The sequence below is a fragment of the Sarcophilus harrisii genome, chromosome 4, assembly GCF_902635505.1.
Source record: "Sarcophilus harrisii chromosome 4, mSarHar1.11, whole genome shotgun sequence".
Classification (NCBI taxonomy): domain Eukaryota; kingdom Metazoa; phylum Chordata; class Mammalia; order Dasyuromorphia; family Dasyuridae; genus Sarcophilus; species Sarcophilus harrisii.
Window position 1 is genome coordinate 142776118 of NC_045429.1, and position 17206 is coordinate 142793323.

The 17206-nt window shown below is 37.6% G+C and overlaps 1 protein-coding gene across 1 annotated transcript in view; it reads left to right on the forward strand.

The window, feature by feature from the left end:
• Window positions 1-344: 344 nt before the first annotated feature.
• The window catches only part of LRP11 (LDL receptor related protein 11), a 97027-nt gene continuing 80165 nt past the window's right edge, over window positions 345-17206 (forward strand). The window contains exon 1 of the mRNA XM_023503266.2: window positions 345-1720. Within this exon, the coding sequence (XP_023359034.2) occupies window positions 1009-1720 (712 nt within the window). The 5' untranslated portion in view covers window positions 345-1008. The remainder of the gene's footprint in view (window positions 1721-17206) is intronic.

Here is a 17206-nt window from a genome sequence, read left to right on the forward strand (position 1 = left end):
ACAAATATCTATATATTCATATATGAAACATATATGTGTGTATTTGTATGTATGTATATATATATATATATATGTATTCCAAAGGATCAATTCACATGTAATTTACTCAGAGTCTGAGTTCTAACTATTCCCGCCCCCCCACACTCCTTTTCACCGATGAAGAACTTGCCCCAAATCATATAAATAGTAATCCGAAGTCAGAATCTGAACCTAGGATTCTTGTCTTTTAATTCAGTGCTCTTTTCATTGTGCCTTGCTGCCATTACAGAGCTCATATTCTGGGAGACATAGATTATTAATAAAGCCTCAGTGAATCTTAATCACAGATTTCGCTCCACCCCTTGCCCTTGACCTGAAAACGCTTCTGGTTCCGAAAGGCCGCGCACATTCCGTTAGCAGAGTTGGGAAGATCTTCACCCCAGTGTCCACCTCCCTTTAACCGAACCGAGGTAGACCCGGGCGGCGGATAGAGTGAAAAGGAGAGGGGAGTGAGGGAGGAGCCTCCAGGGGCGGTGAGCCAGCAGTTCAGTGTCTCCTGGCACGATATTGAGTCTGTTGGCGGCAAACAGCACCGAGACCCATCTCCCGGGCAGGTGCAGAGAGGGAGGGGAGGACGCCAGCGGAGCCGCGTCAGGCGCGTGGGTGTGCGCCCAGGAAGAAGAGAGGTTTGGGAATCACAACATCAACAACAGCCCCCCAAAAAGGAGTCTTGCCGCCGCCGGCCAGGCCATGCTGCCTCGGGTGGCTGATCCGCGGGCCAGGGAGGTGGCTCGGGCCGCGGTGCAGAAAAACCCTTCAGGAGGGATACACTGAACCCGGGACAGACTGACTGGAGTGAAAGGGACTCTGGAGAGTGAGGGGAACCAGTACTTCACTTGCATTTTCCCTGCCTTCCTTTCTCTTCTCCTCCGTCTTCGATCTCCTTTGCTCCTCCTCGGTTCTAGCCCGAGCGACCCGGGAGGCTTCGCACGCAGCCTCGGTGCTCCGTCTGTCCCCGGGCCTGCAGCTATGGCCTGGGCTCCCCCCGGCAGCAGGACGCGGGGCCAGCAGGTGCAGTGGCTGGGGCTGCCTTTGCTGCTCGGCGTGTGGCTGCTGGGCCAGGCGGCCGGCGGACAGCGCTCGGCGCCACTGGCCGAGCTACGCTCGTCCATCTCGGGCGTGGAGGAGCTGCTGGAAGAGTTCCGCAAGCAGCTGCAGCAGGAGCCGCCGCTACGGGAGCGGGATGACAGCGACGACAACCGCGAGCCGCCTCAGCAGCGTGCCGGGGCGGAAGCCGGCTGCCCCGGCGGCGGCTACTCGGTCAAGCCCGACTCCATCATCCGCACCAAGGACTCGCTCGGCGCCGGGGCCACCTTCCTGACGGCGCCCGCCGCAGTCCGGGACTGGCAGCAGTGCGTGGCCGCTTGCTGCGCCGAGCCCCTCTGTACGGTGGCAGTGGTGGAGCTGCCTCAGCCCCAGGCCGCCGGCGACCTGCACTGCTACCTTTTTAACTGTACCTACCGCGGCCGCAACGTCTGTAAATTCTCGCTGCACAGGGGCTATAATAGCTACAGTCTGAGCCCGGCCACAGAGAGTCATCGCAACACCACCTCCCGCCCCGGAGGGCCTCCGGGAGGCGGCAGAGGCAGGCCGGCCGCATCCCTGGGGGCTCGGAAAAAGCCTCTGCAAAGCTCCACTCTGACTGCAGAAGCTGCTTTCTCAGCCTCATCCACACCCCTGGGTAAGAGCACCTCTACAAAGAGTTTCGGGCTTTTCTTTCCCTTTCCCTTCCCCGCCTCCATCGGCTTTCCTGTTATCCTTGGTGGGAGCATAGCTTGATACTTTTCCGTCATCCTCCTTATCTATCGTGTCCTTTCCCTTGTTTTATCCGGAATCTCTCGCCTCACTGGCTCTCAGACTAATCAAAGGCTGAATGGTGGTGGGATACACAGTCAACTCAGAGAGTGATCAAAGGGTGGGCGGAGGGATGTGTGTGTGTGTGTGTGTGTGTGTGTGTGTGTGTGTGTTTGCTTTCTGTTTTCTGGTTTTGTTTTTGTTTTTCCAACTAGGCTCCCCCTAAGTGATTAGTAGTTGGCCATTCTGTGAGAAGTTCGGGGACTTCCTATCAGTCCTGAGGTTTCAGTAAGACCCTGTTTCATTTTGTGAACTAGCAAAAAGCGAATCAGCACTACCAGATGGTCCTGGGTTTTGATGGAATTTAAACTTCCATGAAATTAGATTTTAAAATGAAGTAGAGGAATCAGATTTTAAAACACACCCACAATCTCCTTTTTATACTGAATCGTGACTGTGTAATTAGATAGGACATAGGTGGAATTGTCACAAGTGCAACTGTAGGTGAACGGCTTTATGTGATTACAGCTGATTTTCATAATCCCCATTGCCTTTTTAAAATATGACTCTGGTGATTCCACCTGTAATTGTTTCCTGCAGGGAAGAAAAATATGTACCTCATTTTGGTAATGGCCTACCAGCTGTTATTCTTTTGTTGAAGTTAGAGGACAGTACTTCAGTAAATAATAGTAACAGAAATCGTATGTCAGTTGTTTTTGTTTTTAAAGCCTTTAAAATTTATACTGACTCTGTGGGTTTACTTCATGCGTACTTTATTATTCCCTTTTAGCTATGGATAAAGCCTTAAAATATATAAATGATACGGTCCCAGAAGAAAAAAAAAAAATGTTAGGAAGGAAACAAACCCATGACTGTGCTTTTACAGAAATGTCAAATGTGAGTGGGTTGAATAATATTCTCTTCCTGTTGGACCTCGAATCACAAAACATAAGGCAATCCAGAAGATCTATTGAGAAGGGAAATGAAGGCAGAAAAGAAAAAACACTTTTTTAGCTTGATTAGAAATTGATCTGAGTTTCACATCAACCTGGAAATGTATCTTGACTTATGAGGAGGATCACAATTTCAGGGAATCATAAGATCTGCAAGAACAAGGGACTAGAGGAGCTATCTAGTCCATCTTTTCTTTTAAAACTGAAGCCCAGAGGAAGAACCCAGAGGTTCTCAGACGCCAGTGTCAATGTTCATTACACTATTACAATTATCTGTGACGCCAGTTAGGGTTTTCTTAGCAGAGATCCCAGACTATTTTACAGAAGAAACTGAGGTAAATAGGGTTAAGTGGCATGTCCACTAGAAGTGTCTGAGAGCAGATTTGAACTCAGAAAGATGACTACCTGATTATGCACTATACCATTTAGCTGTCCCTATACCACATTGATATCTCATTGGAAGACATAATGAGAGATCTGACTTAAGGATATACTACACTTAAAACTTTTCTTTGTAATAAGAATCTTCTTCATTTCTGAAAAATGTTATTCTATAACTTCCCTTTTTTATACCATATTTCACATATTCTATTTCAATATGCTCTTTTCTCCCAAACAGTTAGTGAATAATTTCATCTATTTGAAGACATTCTCATATTTCTCATCTGTAATGTAGTCCTATTTCAACCAACAAATGTAGTGAGCTCTCCTAGGCTTCCTTAGTTTTGTTTTATAGTCCATTAATATTTTTTAAAAGAGGCAAGAAAAAACTTTTACAATGAAGAGGAAGAGGGGGACAAAAAGGGGAGTGAGTGAACTTTACTCTCATCAAAAATGACTCAAATAGGAAATAATATGTATACTCTACCTTATCCTGCTGGAAAATAAGAAGGGAATGGGATATGGGAAAGGGGAAGGGTGATAAAGACAGGGCAGATTGTGGGAGGAAGTGCTCAGTAGCAAAACACTTTTGAAGAGGAACAGGGTGAAAAGAGAGAGAGAATAAAAGGGAGAAATACAGTAATAATAATGGTAAAAAAAAATAATTCAAAGCAAGTTTCTCTGATAAGGCCTCATTGCTCAAGCATAGAAATAACTGAGTCAAATTTATAAAAATAATAATAATAAGAGCCATGCCCCAATTGATAAATGATCAAAAGATATGATTTGTGCCCAAAGAGCTGCAAATTCATGCATCTTTGACCTAACTACACCACTACTAGACATGAATACCAAAAGAGATTCTGAAAAAAACACTAAAAAAAAAAAAAAAAAAAAAAAAAAAGGGAAAATGAACTATATGTACAAAAAATATTCATAGCAGCTCTCTTCTTAGGACCAAAAAAAAATTAGAAATTGAGGGGATGTCCATCAATTAGGGAATGACTCAATAAATTGTGGTATGTGTTTGTGATGGAATAGTACTCTCTGGGAAACGATAAATAGGATGCTCTTGGGGAGGGGGGGGGGGAACTAGAAAGTTCTCCATGAACAAAGTGAAATATACCGTATACAAAGTTATAGCAATGTTCTGGGATGATCAGCTGTAAATGGCTTTGTCTACAATTGCTCTGATGAACTTATAATGAAAAATCCTGTCAATACCTAGAGAAGGAACTGATTGTGTCTGAATATAAATTGAAACATTCTCTATTTCTCTCTTTCTTTTTAACTTAATTTTTCTTGAGGACTTTTATATTCTTGAGAGTAGGAGTTCTATGTTTTCTTTCACAACTTGACTTTTGTGGAAAAGTGTTGAATAACTTTACATGTGATTCTTAATTGTAAGTGGGGATAAGGGGGAGAACCTAAACTCAAAAATCTTAAAAACAAATGTTTGAAAAATTGTTTTTAATGTAACTTGGGGGAAACATTAAATAAATAAAATTTTAAAATAATAATAATAAAAATGTTCTTTTTTTAACTCTTTTTATGAACAATCTCTGTTTTTGTTTGGTTTTGATTTTTTAGTTTTGACCCTCAGAATTGTACAATCAAAGATCTGATAGGAGTACTTAGTGCTAGCTATGGTTCTAATATCATATGCCCATTTTTGCATCTTGTAGTCATGTTTGCTTATTCTCAACTTCACGATTGATGGGCAACTTGTCAAACATTCTTCTCAGGAACCTATTGATATCCCTATAGCACAAGTCTGACCACTTTACTCCCCCCACTCAAGTAACTTCAGTGACTCATTTTTACCAAGAGTTAAATAAATACAAACTTCTCTGCTTGGCATTTAAAGCCCTTTACCATATGGCTCCAGCTTACCTTTCCTCGGTTTTTACACATGACTCTTCTTTCAGAACTGTGAGTCCCAGTCAAGTGACCTGCTTGCTGTTCTCAGTACATAACATTCCATCTTTTTTATACAAGCTTTTCCCTCATGCCCGGAATGCCTGACCTTCTCAAATCTGCTTCACAGAATCTCTTCATTTCTTCAAGCTCAGCTCATTTGCCACCTCCTGAAAGCCTGTCTTGAGTTCTACCCACCCACCCAGTTTCTAATACCCTTTCCTCAGAAATTATTTTGTAAATATATTTTACCTTAAATTTCCTATATATGTATTGTTCCCGATTCCCAATAGAATGTGAGCTCCTCAAGTGCAAAAATCATTTCAGGGTTTCTTTGGGTATTTGTACCTTCAATGACTAACATAGTGACTAGCACTTAATAAATGCTTAACAAAGCTTATTCAGTTGAATGAATTGAATAATATCCCCCACCTCCCATCCCAGTCTTTTTGTGCTTTACTTGTCACACCTCATCTTCCTATATGTTATAGTACTTAATTTTCTTCTCCCACTATCCTATGTTGTACATATCCCAAAGCACTTTATTCTGTTTGTTTATTTTTATAATGTCTTTCCCCAAGGTTGCTTTCTTGTTTCAGGTACTTAACTAATCCCTTCCTTTTGTAAATATTTCATCAGGAGATTTATCTTCTAAATTCTGCGCAACACCCACAAATAAACTTCTTAACCCTCTCTGGGTCTGATTGCTGTATGTGACATTCTATTTCTTTCCTCTGCACTTTTATATAAGCTTTACCTCATACCTAGAATGCATAGTCTTTTTCTCTCAGCTCCACAGTATTCCTGTCTTTCTTCAAGTTCAGTTTATGTGCCACCCCCTAAAGGAAGCTTGTTTTGAGTCCCATTCACCCACTCAACTCCCAATACTCTTCTCTCAGGATTATGTAAAATGAGGGTGTTGGACTTAATTCTTAAGACTCTAAAATCTATAAATCTTCTTCCATTTAGCTTTAAGAATATGTTTGATGATCCATTAATGGCTTCTACTCTAATTTTCTGACTGACATCAAAGTAATTGCCAGGAGGCTCTTTGCCTTGGCAGCTTTGCTTAATTGCCCCAAGGTTTAGACTACCCAGACTATGATAATCTACTACCAAAAGGTCACTTTTCTTTTTCTGATAGAAATTTACCCCGGCTAATCTTTCTTTCTTTCTTTTTTATCCCATGAAATAAGCATATTTATCTTTAATGTATAGAATCATGTCATCCTGATCTATATCTTGCCACTGGACCCAGATGGCTCTGGAGAAGAAAGTGAGGCTGGGGACTTTGCCCAGCCCTCCCTCATTTAAATTCAGTTCACTTTCATTTCAAGGCATCACCCCTGGGAAGTTTTGGTCCTCTGAGAATGACAAACAAAAATAATATTAGAGCAACAAGGAATCTTAGGATCACCAAATCCCATTTTCTCATTTTACATATCAATAACCTGAAATCTGGAAAGGTTAAGACTACTTAACCAAGGCCACTAGTTAGTGGCAGAATGGGCTCTAGAATCCAAATTTTCAAGTTCCTTATCCATGGTACTGTAACTACATACTAAACTGCCTGTCTTCCCTGAGCCTTCCATTCCTCCTAAATAATTTGTTTACCTCCAGTTCAAGAATATTACATCAATTAAATCAACTCCAATTAAACTGTCATCTTCCAAGCACCTGCAGACCAGTTTATAAGCACTAAACTTTATCTCTGATGCCTGCTAGAGCCCTCATTCAAAACATCTGAAGGATGAATGATCAGAAAGATATTTATTTTCATGTAGATGTACAGATTTAGAGAGGTATTGCCAGGACTGGTTTTAAGAAAGTAATCAAAAATGATTTTCCAAAATAAAGTCTAATAAATAAAGCTTAAAAGATATAGAGCTAGAAACTGGCACATATGGAATTTCTAAGGTTTAAATAACCCCCTTTCAATTCTTTGCACATAACTGACTCCCAACTCCTTTTTATTATGTCTAGGATCCCAATTCTTAGGAGAGAATTATGAAGGGGAAGGATTTTTTCTTGGGAGTGAGGGGATGTAGATACTTCAAGTAAAACTTTTTTTTTTTCTGAAAACGAATAATATTAACTCCATGGGAATCCAGCTTCGGGTATATAAAAAAAATTAGAAATTTTAGAGGATGAGATTGACTTTACAGAAATAGAGACAGGAAGGATCTATGGAAGTGAAGGGTGTATACATAATATATATTTTTTCATTGAAGCTGGGATTAAGTTACTCCCATAAACTGTTAAAATTTTGTTAAATTCTCTATCAGTCTCTTTAGTTTGATATTTTAACCCTTGTATGCAGTGGGAAGAACATTGAATTTGAAATTAGAAAATCTGGGTTCAAATTCCACCCATCATTTATTATCTACATAAGGCAAGACAGCAAACCAGTTTGAGCCTCTCTCCTCATATGTAAAAAATGAATAGGTCAAAAGAGGGAGAGAATTTCAAAGGTACTCTTCAACTCCAAATCTGTGATCCTGAGATCCTACCTTATAATCAGGAAGATCAGAATTCAAGTGTCGAAAGTTGTGTATCTCCTCCAAATGCATATTGTCTGACCGAGGCACCTAACAAGTCAGTGTCAACTACTCTTAAATTGCAGAATAGTCTCTCATTTGCATTGACAAAACAGGCTTCCTCATGAGGAATTCCCTACACTAAAGAAATCACAAGTTGTATTTTTTATTAACTTTCCTAGTAATAACTAGTTTGAAAACCTAAGGAAATGGTCTTCCATGTTTATTTTTGAGACAGATGGGTTGCCAAGAAGTTGGAAACTCTTTATTCCCACTTTCTCCCTTTCTTCTGGGAGATCTAGGTGAAAGGAACACAAGATCAGAAAAAGGACAAGTGATAACTTAGTAAAGGGGGAGTGAACAAAGGGAGGCTTGCAATTCACAGAAAGTGGGATTAGAGAGAGCAGAATGTAATTGAGAAGTACTCTTAGGATAAAACATGAATGAGAATAAGGAAAGCTTATTCCTATTCGACAGAGAAACTACCCTGTTTGATCTCAACCTGCTTTTGCAAGCAAAAAGGAATGAGTTCCCAGTACGCCTACTTACAAATATATCTTTCTACAGAAACAATATGCTAAAAGATAGTCAAGTAATTTTGAGCAAATACTCTAATCAATTACATTTTTAATGGATGGTGGTGGGCTAGCCTGGAAACCAAGCCAACATTCAAAACATTTTAACCAGAACCCAATTTTCCTATAAAAATAATCTACTGATGTTCAGTAAATATCATCAGAATATTATATCACCATTCCTCCTTGGGCTTTATTTCATAATCTGTAGAGGGCCAGAACTCTGGAGAAGTATGCTTGAAACAAGGTGTTATTTCAGTGGAATTGATGAGATAATGGTTCTCTAATTCACACATAATCAGTATGCTTTAATGATGTAATTTCAATAAGGTATATAAGGGCTAAGAAGGATTAGAAGATGGATATTCTATCTTTGACCATCCTCGTGGTGGCTTTCATGCCTCCTGCACTAAGTTCAAGACTGGGTCAGTATAAAGAATCTTGACTATTCTTGATCATTCTCGTGGTGTCTATCCTGCTGAGACTAAGGCCCATCGGAAGGATCTCCAGAAAGCCATCCCGGACATTACGATAATTTGTATACAAAACTACTTATTGAATCAGAACCAAAGCTTTCCCCTTTTCCTATTTTCTCATCCAGAAATTAACCAGTTTGGGGACTGTCAAAGACTTACCCAGACTAAACATTTAATGAAAAACAGTAAAACAAATCCTAGATTTATCTGGATGAATTTCTGCTCATTGTGTTTACTCAAATCTGGGAAAATGTGAGTTCTCCTTTTTGTCAGACAGGTGATAAGGAAATTGGCAGGTCTCTTTGACCAAGACTTGAGATCCAAGTCATGGTATTTCAAGATCCTCATTGAAATATAGCCCAGCTCATCATAGTAATATTCATCCTCTCATTACTTGTTGATTAATCAGACTTGATTGTCCCCTCAGGAACACCCACATTTCCAAAAGCATATAAACTGTAAGCCTATCACCATGAGGGATCTTTGGCATTCAGGACTGTCACTGATCTTGTTTTATTAATAAACATTCTAGTTTTATTAATATAAAATTACCTGGGGCAGCTAGGTGGTGCAGTGAATAGAGTACCAGTCCTGAGGGCAGGAGGCTGGAGTTCAAATTTGACCTCAGACACTTAACACTTCCTAGCTGTGTGATCCCCCGGGCAAGTCACTTAACTCCAATTGCCTCAGCAAATGTATGTATGTATGTGTATATATATATATATATATATATATGTGTGTGTGTGTGTGTGTGTGTGTGTGTATGTATACACACACAAACACACACACACATATATATGACCTGAGTTAAAATCCACCCTCAGATATTTACCAATTAATTGTATGACCCTAGGCAAGTCCCTTAACCCCAAATGCCTCCTTCCTAAAAAAAAAATCATGGATATTCTGAATTTTATCCATGACCTTTTTGGAGGTTGGTGGATGCCAAGTTAAAAATATCTGCCCTATAGTCTCATGGATCCCTTTCATCTTTTCAGTATTTGATACAGCTCTGCCTTCCGTACCAACTTGAATAAGTAACATAGGTCAGGGATCTTTTTTCTCCTCATTAAACCATATTCATAGTAGATACTGTGGATATATCAAATAATATTTATTTAATATATTCATATAAAATGCAGGTTTTATTTTTCTTTGTTAATGACACAATGGATTAAAACTGGAGAGAATATATACCTTACCCTCATGAAATGTATTGTAATATTCTATGTGCCAATCATTTATAACTATAGATATTCTAAACTTTGTATCTTTCCCAGTGCATATAGCACAATGTCCTGAACATAGGAGGTGTTAATAAATGTTTTGTAAATTGAATCAATGAGACAGAGATACAACATGTTCTTGGATATAAAGATCTAGAAAGAAGTGTACAGTTTTCCCTTCCACATCACAGGTACTATTCCTACCCCTCTCCCCCATTTAGAAAATCTGCAGAAAATTTTTTGGCCCTCCCTTCATACCAGAGAAGTCTGAATCATTATGGTGTTAAAAGATAAAATTTGTTGATATTATACACGATTGCGTGTCTTGTTTATGTATTTCTGAGTTTCTAAATTTTTTCTGTGTCATCTGCTGTCCTTCAAGTGTTGTTGGTGGCTTCCATAAAACTCTCCAAAAAATTCCCATTTAATTTCATATTCCAATCTATGATATATCAAAACTATGATGGGGAAAGTCACAGTATAGAAAGGATAACTATAGTTTTTTTAATTGAATTTAATTAATAAATACCTTCCTAAAGCATAGTTCTGACCATGTCACTCTCAGCTCAGAAATCTTCAATAGCTTTCTATTTCTAGGATTACCTTGGCATTTAAATAAACCGTTTCACAATCTGGCTCCAGCCTACTCCCCAAGCTTATTTTGCATAAATCCTTTTTGTACAAGCTACTTTTCAGCCAAACTGGCCTACTTGGTATTCCTAGAACTCAGCATCCCATCCACACCTTGTCATTTGGCCTTACCTCATTCCTGGAATGCATTTTCTCCTCATCTTCCATTCTTAGAATCCTTTATTTCCTTCCAGTCTCAGCTAATGAGATACCTCCTCAAGGAAGCATTTCTAACCTCCTTTCCTCACCCTCAAATTGTTAAGTGTTCTCTACCTGTTTCTTGGTGCATCCTCCAGAAAAATGTAAGCCTCTTGGAAACGGGAACTGTTTTGTAGTTGTGGTGGTGGTTTCTTTGTATTCCCAAAACTCAGCACAAGACTTGCACATCAGGCACTTTGAAATTATATATTGCAATTTATTAAGCAAGCCATATTAACATAATGGGAAAAGACAAATAAATAAGTGAAAACATACCAGAGGGGAGAAGATCAAAATTGGTACATTTTGAGCATATTAAAAAAAAAAGAGAATGAGGAAAGGATATTGAAAGAATTACAATAATGTCCTTGGACAAAAAAAAATTCTGGGTGGCACATTTTCTTTTTATTTTTTTAAATTTTTCTATTATAGCTTTTTATTTACAAGATATATGCATGGGTACTTTTTCAGCATTGACAATTGCAAAATCTTTTGTTCAATTTTTCTCCTCCTTTACCCCTCACCTCCTCCCCCAGATAGCAGGTTGGCCAACACATGTTAAATATGTTAAAGTATAAGTTAAATACAAATATATGTGTTCATGTCTATGCAGTTATTTTGCTGTACAAAAAGAATCAGAATTTGAAATAGTGTACAATTAACCTGTGAAGGAAATCAAAAATGCAGGTGGACAAAAATAGAGGAATTGCGAATTCTGTGAAGTGGTTCATACTCATTCCCAGAGTTCTTTCGCTGAGTATAGCTGGTTCAGTTCATTACTGCTCCATTGGAACTGATTTGGTTCATTTCATTGTTGAAAAGGGCCATGTCCATCAGAATTGATCATCATATAATACTGTTGTTGAAGTATATAATGATCTCCTGGTCCTGCTCATTTCACTCAGCATCAGTTCATGTAGGTCTCTCCAGGCCTTTCTGAAATCACCCTGTTGGTCATTTCTTACAGAACAATAATATTCCATAACATTCATATACCACAATTTATTCAGCCATTCCCCAATTGATGGGCATCCACTCAGTTTCTGGCCACTACAAAGAGGGCTGACACAAACATTCTTGCACATACAGGTTCCTTTCCTTTCTTTAAGATCTCTTTGGGATATAAGCCCAGTAATAACACGGTGGCACATTTTCTAAATCATTTTGGCCGCATGACATTTCTGACCTTACAATATATCAATGGAACTATAAATGCTATTCCTGGTAATCCAGGAACATAGAATTTTATCTCAGGATGAAAGGCCCTTGGGGTCATTTTGGAGCAAAACAGAAGAAATCAAACCTATTTTGTGATTGTTTGTTGCCTTATTTAATGGTTACTATTTTAGAAGGTAGGGGAAATGTTGTCATTGACATTTAATTCTCAACAATGCTTCCACCTCTCCCATCCACAGAGTTCCAAGTGTATCATGTTTAATAGCATAGGAAACAAAGAGGAAATTTAAAGATTTCTTGAAATATGATTAATTAGAAATTTTAAGAAAAGCAAAGTTATGCTTCTATCTATAAAATATCTTTAGAATTCCAATAGTAGGAAAAGTACTGGTAGGATTAAATAAATAGTCAATTAGTTTATTTCTTAAGCATATGGAAATTAAGGAAATAATTAAGAAGGGGTATCAATTAAAATTTTCTTGAAACTGTGATTTCCTTTCCACAACAAGAGTTTCTAATTTTTCCTGAGAAAACTTCAAGAAGCAAATGAAAACATTTTTATTTAGCATACAAAAATTATTCTTCTTCTGTCTTTCCCCCCACAGCTGATTCCTGCTTTGATACATAGTATTCATTGTGGTTTTGCAATCTTGTAACCCACCAAAAGCACATTTTACAGTAATTTCAATAAAGTACATTTAAGGTGACAGTGCTTAATAGAATATCTCAAGAAGTATTTTCTTTATTTAGCCAGAATAGTTATAATTTATCACTCATAACTTACCTCAGTTTCAACAACTATTTATTTTTAATGAGAATATATTAGAAAAACAAACATTCAACTCCATTTAACGGCAGTGATATAAAATCTAAATTGAATGATATTTTTCTTGTTCAACAGCCAAGTTAAACGTCTATGCCATAAATGATTGATCTTCCCCTAAATCTCCCTGGTAATGTTCATTCATTTTAAGCTCTATGTTGTAATGTCATTCTGATTCTGAGTAGGAAGGTTTTTATTCTTTTTAAATGGTACTTTGTCATATGTTCTACCTAAATCTGAACTAAGGAGCACACCTGCCTGCCTTTGCTCAATAATCAGAGGCTGTAAATAAGTGAATATTTATTAAATGAATATGTGCAGGTCACTGTGGATACAAATACAAAGAATAATAAGGCTAATTGTTAATATTTATATAGCACTTTAATTTACAAGATGATTTACAAATATCTCATTTTATCCTCACAATAGCTCTGGGAGATAAATGCTACTAATATTTCCATTTTATAGATGAAAAAATGAGGCTGAAAGCAAATGAAAAATACCTGAATCCAAGAAGCTTACATTCTATTGCATTTGACTTAAAGAACAACAGATAGAGCTGGATGAACCTCAGAAGTTATGTATGCCTCTCTACTTCTGAATATGATTCCTATCTACAACATAAATGAAAAGCAACCATTTATCCCTTGCTTGAAGACATTGTCCCCCAACAAACCAGGGATGTTTTTGGACAATTATAACTGTTTTTCCTCCCAGCTCTGGCCAGCTATCACCTCACTTACAGGTACAAACCCCAGTCTTCCTTTCCTTTCCCAAGCCAACATCTCTAATTACTACAGTCCTTTAGAACAGATTGTGAAGTATTCAGGCCTTAGAGGTGAAGAAAGACAGGTGGTCTGGATTTTCACCCTAGACAAGAATTTGGATTTTTGGCTTATCTCAGTTCAGAGTTGCTGGCCACAAGTTACTGAATTTCCTAAATCATAGAATGTCAGACCCAGGAGTGTCCTTAGAGCCAATAAACCCCTTATTTCATGTTCCTGATTTTTAGTTTTTAGAAAGTATATCTGGCTATTTGTAAATATCATATACACCTACAAATGGGAGTTTTTCTACATATAGAATATAATACAGTAAAAGGAAAAGGATCATCGTTTTCTTGATATTAGTATCACTCAGAAAAAAATCAAGTTATATTTAAATGCCTCATATAAGTTATATTGAGTCATGCTTTCAAACTATAGTTATTTATTTAATAAATGAATAATAGGGGCAGCTAGATGACACAATGGATAGAGTGCTAGCTCTAGAGTCAGGAGAACTTGAGTTCAAATCCAGCCTCAGACACTTAACTCTTATTTAGCTATGAGATCCTGGGCAAATCACTTAATCCCAGTTGCTCTACTAAACAAATAAATGAATCAATAAATAATACTAATTTGAGACCTTTTCAAAAAGTGGTCTCTCAGAAATAGAGCCATAGCTGGGAATTCCAGCACCTGGTATAATCAAGGAAGGGAGGGGAAGAAACAGAGACTTTAGAATACTCTACTACTGTTATTAATTCCACTAATTCCCACTATCACATAAGTTCCAAGGCCAGAATATAGGCAATCCATTATAATCTGAATATCATATAGTCAAACTGGTAGAAGAACATAGGACCAGAAGAGATGAGGGGTTTTGAGGAATGATTTAGAAGGGAGGAAGAGCCATGGCAGTCCTAGGATCAGGCAATAGTGAGGGAAGCCTGTCAAGTTCTTTGTGCCTCACAATTATTTCCCTGGCTAATACTGCCTTTCAGGCAGTTAAAGAGGAAGTCCATGTTCCCATGCCATTGTAAGCAACCCAATGCCTAGAATAAAGCTTTTTTCTAACATTACTATTGTTTTAAAAAATATAATTTTTTTCACAACAGAGTAATTTGCCCAATTATACATTACAGATTAAATATTATAGATTATTACTTTTTGAAAATCCTACTGGGTTTTTGTTTCTTTAGATAACATTTAGTACCAAAAATTCTAATTGTACTCAAATAGATCTGTGATCAGTGTAGTTATTGCCTTCACCAATCCAGTTCAGCCTGTGACTTGTCTATGTCTTCCCATGAGTTTTCCACCTCTTGGAGTGGGTCTTCCTAGTTTTCTTGCAACATTGGAAGGCTACTAGTTGTGGTAAGCTGAAATCTGTGTTAGTCTATAGTGCAGATATGGTACAGCTAGAGTTAATAAGGAACTCCTACAAAGTAGATAATTTTGGGTGTCGACATAGATTACTGGATGAAGAACCATCCAAAAAGAAGTGTACTTTCAAAGAACAAATCATTAATCTTGACTGACAGTTTTAGCTCTTTACATGTTGCCTCTACTCAGAAGCTATGATCATTCTTTATCACTGTGAACCATTTTCTATCTCAGTAAATAACTATTTGTCTTCATACTCAGACTCTAAGCATTCCATTTCATCAAATAAGATCCATGCCTAGAACACCAGGAATTCTCAAGCTATCCATTTCTAATCTCTCACTCTTACCATGTTACTAATCAGTTCATTTTGCATATATGCTTCTTGGATCACAACCTTTTCTCCCTTCCTCCTTCATAACTCCTTCTTTATAATGTGTCCCAATGGGTTCCTACCCATTAGCCTTTGGAAACTAAAGTGTTTCATGATTTTTACCCATATAATGTCAATGGAAAGACTGGACTTTGTTTCATGGACAATTTGAGTTTATTAAAGGAATTTCATAATTTTCCAAAGCAATTCAACCCACTTACTCTGGTTCAATTCTGGGCCCATTTGTAGGTATGCCCAAGATAATTCTACTAATGAATGCTATAGATTATCTACCAAATTTTATATCATGTAATTAAAATAGAGAATAAGTATTTATTTTCACTTGGTTTTTACCATATAATTAGACCATACAGTTTTGAGTAGTTATGGATATCATCCAAAAAAATTGGCAGTGTTCCAGGTCTTGATACAATCATCCCCCAAACTGGAGCAAAATGGAAAACTTCATAATCCATTGGGAATCCCACTTTGACTTGACTTCCAATCTGAATCTCATTCATGTCAGTAGCAAATACTTTGGAAAGCATACATTTCTCACTTTTATATACATCAGTTGATATTAGTAATTAGGGAGTCATTGAATGAGGTTATTTTTCTTGTTGTATCTTACTAGGAATCTTATACAATTTTTACATGAATGAGAGAACATTTTGGAGCATGGACTTTAGAGTACTGTGTACAAATGACATAATATTCATAAAGCACTTATCCAACTTGGTACATGGTAGGCACTTAATAATTGCTTGATCCCTCCCCTCCCTCTACAGCATAAATCTGTTTATAGTCAGTAAATAATAAGCACAATAGTCTTTTCATCTTTATGTCAATTCTGTGATTGTAAAGAATTGTCTTCTTTGGAATTTTGCCGACAAAGCCTTTCTTATTCCCTTCTAATATCCTTATTAAGAATAGTTTCAATGTATGTATTATTATTCCCAAAGAAATTTTATATAGATGAGAAATAGACAAGTGTTATTAATTTATGTTCTCTTGTTCATCTTTTTGGTTATAACAATGTCTTAGATTTTTTCCCCATATTTTAGTATCTTCTTCAGATAATTTGAAACTTGGTTCCCCAGGGCCCTCACAATTGTTTCACTTACAGCCTAGACCTCTTCTAAATAGATTTGATCTACTCTGAGTACCACTTTATACCTCTCAGATTGGTTAAGATGATAGGAAAAGATAAAGATAAATTCTGGAGAAGATGTGAGAAATTGGGACATTAATACATTGTTGGTAGAATTATGAAGTGATCCAACCATTCTGGAGAGCAATCTGGAACTATGCCCAAAGTGTTATCAAACTGTGCATATACCCTTTGATTCATCAGTGTTTCTACTTGGGATACACAGCAGTGTATCCCAAAGAGATCATAAAAAAAATGTTCAAAATTGTTTGTAGCAGCCCTTTCTGTAGTGGCAAGGAATTGGATGCCTATCAGTTGGAGAATGGCTAAAAAGGTTATGGTATATGAATGTTATGGAATATTACTGTTCTATAAGAAATGATCAACAGCATGATTTCAGAAAGTCCTGGAGAGGCCTACATGAACTAATGCAAATTGAAGTTAGTAGAGCCAAGAAAACATTGTACACATTAACAAGAAGATTATTTGATGACCAATTCTGATGGACTTGGCTCTTTTCAACAATGAGGTGATTCAGTCCAATTCCAATAAACTTGTGATGAAGACAGCCATCCACATCCAGAGAGAACTATGGAAACTGAATATGAATCAACACATAGTATTTTTGCCTTCTTTGGTTATTGTTTATTGGCCTTTCTCATGTTTTTTTCCCCTTTTGATATGATTTTTGTTATGCAGCATGATAAATGTGGAAATATGTTTAGAAGAATTGCATAAATTTAATCTGTACTGGATTGCTTGCTGTCTAAGGGAGTGAAGATGTGGGGGAGGGAGGAAGAAAAATTTTTCC